At 35.7% G+C, this 12,452-nt stretch overlaps 1 protein-coding gene across 1 annotated transcript in view; it reads left to right on the top strand.

Annotated features, from left to right (window-relative positions):
• LOC112643429 (glutamate decarboxylase 1-like) overlaps nucleotides 1-8,555 on the top strand; it is a 33,036-nt gene extending 24,481 nt beyond the window's left edge. Inside the window, exons 14-16 of the mRNA XM_035699188.2 lie at nucleotides 3,689-3,796; nucleotides 5,888-5,977; nucleotides 7,927-8,555. Of these exons, the coding sequence (XP_035555081.2) occupies nucleotides 3,689-3,796; nucleotides 5,888-5,977; nucleotides 7,927-8,100 (372 nt within the window). The 3' untranslated portion in view covers nucleotides 8,101-8,555. The remainder of the gene's footprint in view (nucleotides 1-3,688; nucleotides 3,797-5,887; nucleotides 5,978-7,926) is intronic.
• The last annotated feature ends 3,897 nt before the right edge of the window (nucleotides 8,556-12,452 follow it).

The raw sequence follows: 12,452 nt of genomic DNA, 5'->3' as shown, positions 1-12,452 counted from the left end.
CTGCAGGTCAAAAGATACAGATAAGCACATTTGGCCTGGATTAAGCCAGACCATCGGAGAAACACTTTGTTTGGCCTTCTATAAAGCAGATGTGACCAATGAATATTTCGTATCTATATTTATTTACTTTGTCCTTCCTGTAAACATGAGGTTTCCAAATCAGAGGAAGATCAACTATTTACTTAGAGAACATCTCTGGTGTCAGTTTCTCCTTCCCCTACTCCCCATTCGGGCAACTTAGCAAGGCCACATCACAGCACCCTCCATGTGCAAAGGAGATTTCTATCACAGGACAGGGACCCTGCAATTAGGAAACAGGAATCTTATACCAGCTGGCACACCCACCCTGAGAGAGAGGGAGGGAAGGAGAGAGAGCTTACGTTGACTCCTGAATGCTAAGGAATCCTCTTTGGGTGGAGAAAAGGAAGTCTCTATCCCATTCTACCCCAGAATGAAAATCACTTGACTCCTGGGGAGATAAGGAATATTTTATTACCCTTTCAATGGGCGCAGATGATTACATAAAAACTTAGTATACACTGGCATGGAAATGCTTTTCCCATAAAAAAAACATGTCTTACACTGGAAATCAAATTCAGGAAATATCCATGGCAGGTTCGACAGGGAGGTTTTGACTTCCAAGATTGAAAAATTCTATTTAGTCCTCCTTTGCTCTAATTACACAATGAAAACTTCATTGATGATAGAAAGAGGAGCCATTGTTAATGAAATTCATATTACTTATAAATATAATCAATTACATAAAATACTGTGTATTTTATAAAGAAGAAGAAGAAAAATCATATAATAGTATAAGATGCTACGAGCATTGACTATATATGCAAAAGCAAATATAATACAGAACCTTCCTTTTATGTAGATTGTCTACATGGGTTGGACTGGTTGTGGATTCATAATATGAATCTGTTTTGGCCATGAGAATGCTATAGGGAGTTTAATTGTCCAAAAACCCCATCTGCTTTTCTTAACTTCATAATTGCATTTGTCCCGGGGCTGTTTCCCAAAGTTTTCTCCCAGCCAATGACTGAGCCTGTCAGGGATTCTAAAGCATCCCCACTCTTGAGAGGCATAAGGCTCTTCTGACAGCTGACTTGGTGTGAGGTCTCCTCAGTGACCTTTCTGAATTTTCCTTGGACTTCTTGGTAGTCTAGGAAGTTTCCACCCCACTTAGCCTCCCTTTCTCTTTCACTTAGGCTCAGAGTCATTTACAGTCTGATACTTCTCCCACTCTAACCAGCTCCTCCTTCCACCCAGGTACTTCCACTAATAAAATCCTGGCACCTTTAATCACATTGTGATGTTTGCTTTTTTGAAAAGCATGAACAGAGTCCACTAAAGCTTAAACTAGAAGTGCCATTGTCTTTAATATTCAATCTTTGTAGATTCTTTTCACAGAACTTAAAGATTCATTTGCAATATAGACACATACCTTGATATTTTTAAATGCCAATTCAATATGCATGAATGCCATTAAAAGTTCTATATGGAAAATTCCTGGGAAGTAGTAAGCTCTATGGCAATCACTTCAATGATCCTTGGCCTCATTTCTCTGGAATCAAAAATAGGATCATTCATCAATAATTTCTATTAACTTTTCCACAAGCCTTTCTCCTTCCTCTTTTAACTGTTTATAGCTTCTTCCAAACCAGACTGCCTTCAAAGAGAAACTTCTGGCATATCAGATGATAACGTGGTTATCACAAGAAATTAGTCCATCATTCCAATTCTTAAGCATTTCAAATACTAACAATGCCTTTTCCAAATGAATGTTTGTTCAAAATTGTGAGAGTTGTTGGTTCTAGCCATGTATTCATATAATCGTTTTTTCAAATATATGTGTATATATAAAATATACATATTATAAACATAACACATACTATATATGTTAATTTCCTGTAGAGAAAGACATTGAAGGCATTGAAAAGGATAAGGAGTGAAGGAAACAAATTCTGTTGGAAACAAGTTCTGATTTGAGATAAAGTCCCCTTTAGGGCTCTTAGCACCCTTTTTACTCAGTTGTGTTCACCCGTATTGTATTGAGAATCCCAGAGCTCCCACATATCATAGGGGCCGTGAAATTCTGTGCTCACTGAACATTGCAAATGCTGTGCGTAAATAGGGTGGCAAGACATGCAAGTTGCATATACCTCCTTAGCTCACATGTCTCATTAGGGACACTTTACTTACTTGACTCACAAACACAAGTCCAAAGCAAAATTTTAAAGAATTTCAGGATAGCAATGGCAGAGAATAAATTAAGCAGAAAACTCTTCTGAGTATAGGGCCCATGTGATTGTGCAGGTTGTATGCTCATGAAGCCAACTCTAATTACAAAGGCTTATGTACTGAGAATCCACTAAAGTACGATTGTGAAGCCTAGAATAACTGTGAATGCATACCCTCAGCTTGGGCTCTGGGTGCATGGACATAAGCAAAGAGATCAGTGGGGAAGCAATTTTAATAATGTGGGAGAGAGTGATTAGGCCAGCAGAGTGGCAGTGGATATAGGCTAAGGTATATTAGAGTCTAATTACATTTTGAAGATAACCATAATGAAATTTACCAAAGTATTAGATGTGGACTATGAAAAAAAGAAGATCAAGAATATGAGAGCTTTAAAGTTTCGGGATTTAGCAACTAGAGGATCAAATCGATACATTATTGAGATTGGAAAGACTGTGGCAGAAATAAGTTTGTGTAGAGAGATCAGGAGTTGAGTCTTGAACATGTCATTTTGAGATGTTCATTAGTCATCTCAGTGGAGATTTGAGTGAGCAGTTGAGTATATAAGTCTGAGATTCAAAGAGAAGTTCTCAGATGAAAATATAAGTGGGAGGGTCACCCCGTGTAGTGCTTAATAGCACGAGACAAGCAGAAATCACCATGGGAAAGAAGGTGGGTGGAAACAAAGACTGGGCAATGCTTCTGTGCCTCGGTTGCCCACCTTATAGGGTTCTTCTAAGAGAAATTAAACCAAGTGTATACAGTACGGAACTACATGCCTGTGGTGGAGCAGAATTTCAATGGTTGTTAATGTTTAAATACATTCTGGGAATCCCTGGATGGCTCAGTCGTTGAGCGCCTGCCTTTGGCCCAGGGCATGGTCCTAGGGTCTCCAGATCGAGTCCCACATCAGGCTCCCTGCATGGAGCCTGCTTCTCCCTCTGCCTGTGTCTCTGCTTCTCTCTCTCTCTCTCTCTCTCTCTGTGTGTCTCTCATGAATAAATAAATAAAATCTTAAAAATAAATTAATTAATTAGTAAAAAATTACATTCTGCCTGCGAGCATGCCAAGGGCTTTATTTATAGTATTTCTCTCATTCCTTGTAACATTATATGTAACTTTTAAAAATTTGCTCTACGTACTAGACAGATGAGAATCACATGTCAATATATTTAGCAAATGTGTGTAAATCTAGGCACTCAAGTGCAGGAGGCCAAGAAATCGGCCTTACATTCACAGACAGTAGGGATCAAAGTGGGATGAGGATCTAGAAATAATAAAGTGATAATGGATAACACCTACTAGTGGTAAGATAATAATCACATTATTTATTTATATAAGTACATTTAAATAATTTTAATCAATTTCAGGAACTTGTTCGATATAATTTAAAGGAACTTACTTTTGAATGGAAACTTTGATTTTTTTTTTTTTTTGATTACAGGGAACCTGTGGCTTTGAGGCACAGATCGACAGATATATGGAACTTGCAAAATACTTCTATAAGGTTCTGAAGAAAAAAGATAACTTTAAGCTCGTGTTTGATGCAGAGGTAAAGATGTCTTTCTTTCTTTTTTTTTTTTTATAATTTAATGAATTTATACTTTGCTGAGTATTCTTACCTGAGAGAATTTTAAAAGTATGCTTAGGGGGCAGCCCCGGTGGCGCAACGGTTTAGCACCGCCTGCAGCCTGGGGTGTGATCCTGGAGACCCAGGATCAAGTCCCACATCGGACTCCTTGCATGGAGCCTGCTTCTCCCTCTGCCTGTCTCTCTCTCTCTCTCTCTCTCTCTCTGTCTGTCTGTCTCTCATGAATAAATAAATAAATAAAATCTAAAAAAAAAAAAAAAACCTTTCCTTTAAAAAAAAAAAGTATGCTTAGCAATTCTCATAAATAGTTTATCTTATCTAAATGCAAATCATCCAGGTTTTAAAATCTGTTTTAAGTTCTGTGTCTTACAAGCCAAGGGTCCAAAAGACTTTTAATTGATAATGATTTTCAATATTTTCCTTTTTAGGACAGTTAGAACTATTTGGTTAAATTGCTTTTCTGATTTCTCTGGCACAGAATAAGAGTAATTTAATTGTTCCTAGCTTTTTTTCTTGTATGTTATAATATGTAGCTGGGTTTCTGGACAGCAGATCATAAGAGAAGGTAGACTTAAAATTACCATAATCTTTGGTAGATTGTTATTAACCCACTAAGTAGGTATTAGTGAAAAAATTGAGATTTTTGCCAGCATTATGTCAATTTTCCGCTCCAAGTCCCAGTCAACCATCCAATGGCATGAAGCCATGCTAATAAGAACAATTGTTAGCAAAAAAATGTGCTTCGTCTGTCTTCGAAATTGTCTTCCTCTGACGACATTATTGTCTTAATTTTGGTGAGTCTCGCAGTTTTAAATGGAAAATTGTAGTAAATTTAAATTTTAATTTAATTTTTAATTTTTTTTTTAAGAGAGAGAGAGAGAGAGGAAGGGGAAGGATAGAGGGAGAGAGAGAGATAATCTTAAGCAGACTCCATGCCCAGTGTGGAGCTCCAGATGAGGCTAGATCTTATGACTGTGAGATCAACACCTGAACTGAAATAGAGAGTCAGACACTTAACTGAGCTACTCAGGTGCCCCAAAGTCTGTTTTTAAAACTATACATCTTCTACTAGTTTATTTTCCTCCCTGAAATCAAATTTATGTAAAATTTTCTTGTATTTTTTATCTATGTGGAGAACAGCCAGTCACTGAAACCAGAAAACTTGAATTCATCTTGAAAGACCAGCAGAGGTTAATTATATCTGTTGAAATTTTGGAGATGTAAACCCTCTTATCTGTACCCACAGCCACTGCTTTAGCGAAGTCATCTCTGTTCTCTCCTGACTTACTATGATAGCCTAATACTAATATCTAATATTCTTCTCTATTCATTTGTTCTCTCCTCTAAGCCATTGTCCATATTGCAACCCAAATGATCTTTCTCAAATATGAAACTGGAACTAGCATTATTGTTTAAAATATTTTGAGGAATGGTCATGGAATGGATAGCTGAAGATCTCTGAAGGAAATTGAGAGAACAGAGCACGGCAAGGATGACTTACATAGATATGAACATCATTAAGAATTGTGGTAGGAGAAGTTAAGAAAGACAGCAAAAGCCGTGCCAGACTGGAAACTCTGTAAGGACAATGATGATTTCTGTTGTGTCCGTTTCTAGAGTCTGACACGTATTATACCCTTAAAAGCTATTTTTAAATATGTTAAAAGTGGGGGCGTCTAGGTGGTTCAGTTGGCTAAGCATCTGACTTCCACTCAAGTCTTGATCTCAGAGTCCTAGAATTGATCTCTACAGGGGGCTCCCTGTACAGTCGGGAGTCTGCTTCTCCCTCTCCCTCTGCTCCTCCCCCTGCTTGTGTGAGCTCATTCTCTCTCAAATATATATATATACACATAGAGAGAGAAAGATTAAAATATATAGAATATATCTTAATATATTTAATATTAAATATATTTATATTTATAAGTATATTATAAATATATATTATACATAAATGTAATATGTTAAATATAAAATCATTAAAATACCTCTGAAATGCTTAAGAAATTAGGTAGAGTTTTAAAGATATTTGTAAAATTTTTATGCTCAATTTAGCCTGAGTTCACCAATGTCTGCTTCTGGTATTTCCCACCAAGACTTAAACATATCCCAAAAGGTTGTGAAAGAGATCAAGAACTCCAAAAGGTAAGTGTGTGTGTGTGCGTGTATGTGTGTGTGTGTGTGTGTGTGTGCGCGCACGCTGTTTTTAACATCGCCTTTTAAATAATGTATCTGTCTGGTTAGTTTGATTTGTTAGGACATGGTACTCACGTGGTCCCAAGCCATTGATTCAATACTTTAATATAGAGATGAACTCAATCTCAACATGTCAGTCATTTTTCAAATTAATCCAGTCATAATATATGTAATTGAAAAATATTTATTGAGTGCTTAATATACATTATGCTGAGTTTCCTACTCTTTGCTTAATCCATTCATCAGTTAATACATATTAGGTATTCCAGTAGAAGTTCGAGGTATAAAATGAATTAGAATCCAAGTCGTAAGTTGGCTAAGAATGCTGAGTAGGAGAGAAGACAAAAATATGAATACTCACAATTGCTAACAACAATACAAGAGGTAGTTGTAGAACTGTTACAAAATTTGAAATACTTACCAAAAGATCACCTGAGCATGGATATGGGCTTTTATTAGAGAACAAAGAACAATATACTGGAAAAAATTCCAAATGAATTTCATAACAAGGGGGATAGCTCATATTTCATTGTTAAAGAAGATCACTACCGTCATATGCAATTTATCACATATATTTATCATAAGTTTTTAACCAGTATTAAGCAAGCATCACATATACACATTTTACTTTGAGTTATGCCAACATCACAACCACTTATGTTGGTGCCCTTATGAGGTACCCTGGCATACACTGAGTACTAACCATCTGATATCGATGTTTAAGAGCTTTAACTTTTTGTATCACCAAAATTTCACTGGGCTTGTAAGTCCTAAGTGAAAAATAAAGATTTTTTTGTTTTGTCTTTTGCTTCTCACAATACCACTTGTTTAAATATTTTGTGGTTTGAGGCAAGTATTAAGTGAAACTCTTTACATTTTTTTAAGTATATGTGTGATCTTCCACTAGGGCAATTACTACGGTTGAGAGCTAGTGAGGCACATGTTTTTATGCAGACTTGCAAGCTGGCTCCTGAGGTGCACACAGCGCATTTACCAGAGAGCTGTCCCTCTTAGGGACATGTTCTTGGATAGAAGGCAAGGGGGAGACCATCAAACAGTTCTTTAAAAACACCGCAGGCAATAATTAATATCTATTGTTTTATGATCATCTTGATTAACTAAAATATTAAATAGGGAAGGACATTACATGAAGTGTCTTTAAGGTAGATAAATATATCTATTTGCTTCTACACTGCCATCATATAAGATTTATGGGGAAATTAAGTAATGGATAGCATATGCAGCATTTTAGAAGTAAACTGTGTGCAGAAGCAAAAGTTTCAAGAAGCGCAGCAGGTTGAGTAGTTATAGAATGCCCTCCTCTGGCTTTCCCTAATGCCTGTGCCTCTTTGCCCTATAATAATAACCCAAGAATGTATTAATGTGATCTGGTCCCACATATATGCTGTCATTTACACATACAGGATTTGTTTCTGAGAAACTCACAAAGAAACTATGTTTTGCTGCAAAACAGTGACCTAGTAGAAAAACTTAAGGTGTAGTACAATAATTTAAACAATGAAAGTTATGATGCCAAATTGCGCTACTATTTTTCCATTGCCTATTTCCCTTTACCTCTTTCTCAGATGCTTCTATTTGAATTGGCATATAAATATAAGCAAAATGTCATACAACCTTCTTTAATGCATTCTAGCACATTCATATTATTTTGAGTTGGGTCATTGTGAATCATGAAGTAACAAGAGCTACAGTATGAATACAGAACATGCTGGGTATATATTTTTTTCCTGTACTAAACATCTTAAAAATTATCCCTGATAGTTTTAAATTGCTTGCTATTTTTACTCTGTACTAATGATAGCTATGTAGCCATCTAGAGTGTGGGAGAGCACAGGCTTGTAAAATTACCTTTTAATAATATTTACATTTGCACACAGATTGCTCCAAAGATTAAAGCACAGATGATAGAGGAAGGCACAGCCATGATAAGCTACCAGCCATGTGGGGACAAAGTAAATTTTTTTCGAATGGTCTTTTCTAACCCTGCCACAAGACGAGCAGATGTTGACTATCTCATCGATGAAATTGAAAGGCTTGGAAAGGATTTATGAGACTTCAATATGAGCTTGAATACAAGTGTGAATAGCAACTTAAAAAATCTGCTGCTGAAGATAAGAGAGGAATACTATAAGCAGTTTCCTCTCTTTCAGGACTTATGATTCTCTTTTATCCTTTGCTATCTAAGATGATGAAAGGGAAGCCAATTCACCAAAGATAAATAGATTAAATTCAAGTTCCTTCATGTATTTATTATTTTCATTAATTTGATCAAAATTATTGAAAATCTGCTTGCTAAATGTCAGCTACTTGTTTTGGTATATTCAGAGTACATCAGTAAATAAGAAAGACAAAAATCCCTCCTCTTGTAAAGGAGGAAGCTCCATTGTGGGCATTGAGTAACTTAGCATATATTTACATGTTGGAATTAACTGAATAAAGATTTCCTGAATTGAAATAATTTTCGATATCACATGGTAGTATTGTCTCTGTCAAAAATAAAATCATACGTAGCATGTTTCTCTTTTTCTTTTTTGGTTGTTTCTCTTTTTCAAACAGTCAGATGAATAAAGTGTTCTGTATTTTAGAGCAGAGAGTCAGGAATGGCAGCAGCTGACCTATTTCCCCTTTGATCCTTGTCTTTTTATTTAGAAGGGACTGTGGGCCTACTATGTTTCTATGAAATAATTTAATTCATTTTTTTCCTGCAACACCATTTTTAATGTCTCTAAAGATCCACTGCAGTGACATCTTTTACAGTTCTCCAAAAGTGTATCAGCCATATTTCATAAAATGGAATCAGGCCGTTCTATATTGATGGTGTCATTAGCGTTTTTTCAGCTCCATTTTGGAGATAATAATAACTAGCATTAATTGAGCACTTACTGTACATCAAATGGTATGCTAAGCATTTCACCTTGCATGGTCTCATTTAGTTCTCTATTAATGCTATGATTCAAGTGATCTATTATCTCCATTTCACGAATGAGAAGGCGAAGATTTAAAGAATTTAAATAATGTGTTTAACATCATGCTGCTGGTAAGTAATGAAACCAAAATTTGAAGCTAGGTAGGTTTCTTCTCAAGTGTGCATGACGATGAATCCACCCAATACCTTGCTGCAATTAACATTCACTACCTGCCACTTGAGACGTTTGTCAAATGACTTGACTTAAGCAGTTCTCTTTGCTCTTCTCTGAAATAGGAATAATAATGGTGCCTTTGCTACACCACAGGTTTTTGTTGGAATAAATAGTTTTGTTAAATATTTTTAAAAATTGTGTTAGTTTTCTCCTTTTACAATGTATACATATACCAAACCATCATGATGGACACTTTACGTATCTTACAATTTAATTGGTCAATTATACCACAATCAAGCATGGAAAAATTAAGATATTTTCTCAATAAAGAAAAAAAATCAAATGATTCAGTAACTTCAAAGGAAGCTGAAAATTTAAAACAATATCACATACTGAGGAAAATGAAGGGAAATATGGTATTGAATCTACAGAAAAATATAAAGAGGGAAAAAGTGTAATGTAGTGTACATGTAACTTCTTCTTTATAGTCTGACAATTTACCTTTCCCCCACAGACAAAGAAGAAGATAGACCCAGTAAGAGACCTATAGCATGCCTGTTATAGGCTTGGCACATAATTAATGTCAGTATTGCATATTTCATTTTTAGTATGTCAAATAGAGCCAGAGACTTAAAAAATATACTAAGTAAAAATCAAGTTCTGTAACATTGGTTTTATCTTTATTGTAATCATTCAGGGTTACAATCAAATATTGTCACGTTTCTTTATGATAGAGGGCATTGTACCTTTCTGTTTTCCAAACTGGGTTGCATTTGTTCAAGTTAAAGTGTAAGAACTTCTGTATTTAATGAAGAAAAACACATGAATTGGGATAGAGATTCTTTTCAATTGTTTTTCTACCAAATATATAAGACATTTCAGATCCAAAGTTTTCCTCAGAGGAAACATAAAATTGATTATACTACAGACTTTGATAGGCTGTGTCTTTGTGAGATATAGGGAATGGCAGTTTAATTATCTAAGTGCAATGTATCCCTTGATAAGAATTACTGCTCTAGACAGGAGGGTTTGTTCCAAATGTTATCGGGTTTGTCAGGCTCAGAAACATAAATCTGTTTCTTCCCTATGCATTATGCATGATCGCCTATCATTACATAAAGGTTATCAAAGAGAGATTAAACATTTCCTTTTCAAGAGTGCACCCCAAGTTTCTTTGTCCCTATATTTACAATTGTAGGTACTGGCTTTATTGCTTAATAAATACTTGGAAAAAGAATAAAGTAAATCATAACTGTTTCAATATAATGTGCATGTTGTGTGGGTTAAATAAACAAGTTAGAACAGTGCTTTCTTCTAATATCAATTCTATGGATTAAGCAAATATTTCTGTAGCATTTCTAGAGATTCACAATCTGATTTTTTCAGTAGTGCCCTGTTAATAACAACTAACTTAATATGAAGTGTTCTCTATTGTTTTGAGGTATGTGACATTTTCAATGGTTCAGATACCTATTTTATGCAGTGTTGGAAATTTGTGACATTTAAATTAAAGGACAGTAGTCATTAACATATGTCATGCCTTACCTCCTTGACCTTGGATTATTTTTTATTTCAAAGTCAATCAAAATTATTTTAGCCACAGAACACTTACCCACTTTCCCCATGGCTATGTTCTCTCAAGCATCCGACATTAGGCTTGAATTACATGAAATAATGTGTGAGTTTGCCTTCTACAACTTACAGAAATTCTAAAGAAAGGGCCCTTTTTTGCTGCTAAGTGATTTAACTTAACATGAAATTCTTAAAAGAATTTTAACAAGTTGATTTTTTTGGAGCTTTTACCAAACATAATATGTTTTTAACACAATGAATGTCATTCATTTGAACCAACAGAGATGACTACCAAAGAGACTATATCTCCAGAATTTAGGGTACAGTGGGGTAGACCAACAAAAGAAGTTAATGCATCTCTTAAAATTGTAGTTTTGATTCAAGGTGCTGCTATAGAATCATGCACAACCTATAGGCATTTATTCTGATGGCAGTTTCAAGGATGTGTTAGAGGAGGCACAAGCCTTGAACTCAGAACCCTCGTTTTAGAGGCTATTGCAATAATCCAAGGAAGGATAAGGGTCTAACAGTGTGAACCAATAGGGAATTGAAAGCTATTTAGGAAGTAAATTACCAAAATGTATTGGGAAGAGAAAAATTCAAAAAGCCTTCAATTTCGTTTCTAGCTTAAGAGACTGCTTAGGTCTTAGTAGCACAGAAATCCAAAAGGCAGAGCCTTATTATTATTAGCACAATGTCATTGGTCTATTTAGCTTGCATACAGTAAATAACCTTAATTTATGGATTTAGAGGACTAAGCTCTTTAGAAAATATCACATAAACTATGTAACTATCTGAGTATACAGTGGAGATATTTCATGATTGACTAAGTTCCCCTCTACGTAATTAATGGAGAAGCATACATTACTTAGAGACTTTATATGTTAATGCAAGTCACAGAGCATCCTGAAGCAGCACAAAAGAATCTGAGAATCCTCTGGATAATTCCATACCTCTCCCTACTTTGTGCTTCATTAATTACTTCTGTCCTCCAGATTCTTAGTAAGGCTTTGTACTGGACAGAATCTTTGGCTCGTCTGAGTCTGATCTGACAATCAGATCCTTTGTATTATCTCAGTGATTATCAGACCCAAGAGACTGAGAAGGAATATTTGAAGACTCTGGTCTAGTTAGCTCTTAAATATTTCCAGCACAGTGATGCAGGGGTGGGCCTGGAATAGAGAAAAGCCGCAGAGGCCCTACATTAATTAGAAACAACTTCTCTTTTGCTGAATCATGTTTTTCTAGATGCTTGCACTCCTCAGTTTTCTGTCTGGCTTTAGTTTCAGCTCAGCTGGTCATTTAACTCCTTTGAGTGAAGGGTCAAAGTTTGAGGGATTCCCCTCCCCCCGCCAAAATCTGACTTTGACATTTGTCCTCTCTCTAGGTTCACAGCTTTTAGTGTTCATTCTGACCAAACAATCAGCCCCTTGCTTTTCCTCATGGCCCGTTTGTCAGACTCTTAACCTTCAGCCCACATCAAAGGTCAGGAATACCAATCCTCACTTGTCACCTTCATCGTTCATGTTCATTTCAATGGTATTAGATTCTCTCCATCCCAAGTGTACCAACTTGAATGGTTCAACCCTAGGTATCTCCTCCTGCATCTTTTTCCTAGTCCAAACCCCACTCAAATGGGAATGTGAGCACAACTTCAACAGGTATTTTACAAGAATATTGAAACTTATTCCTCCAGTCTCATGTGAGATGCAAATATAGTAGTTGATGGACATTAAATTTTTCTGATCTTC

The sequence above is a fragment of the Canis lupus genome, chromosome 1, assembly GCF_003254725.2.
Source record: "Canis lupus dingo isolate Sandy chromosome 1, ASM325472v2, whole genome shotgun sequence".
In the NCBI taxonomy this organism is placed as follows: domain Eukaryota; kingdom Metazoa; phylum Chordata; class Mammalia; order Carnivora; family Canidae; genus Canis; species Canis lupus.
This window is presented reverse-complemented; position numbering and strand designations above follow the sequence as displayed.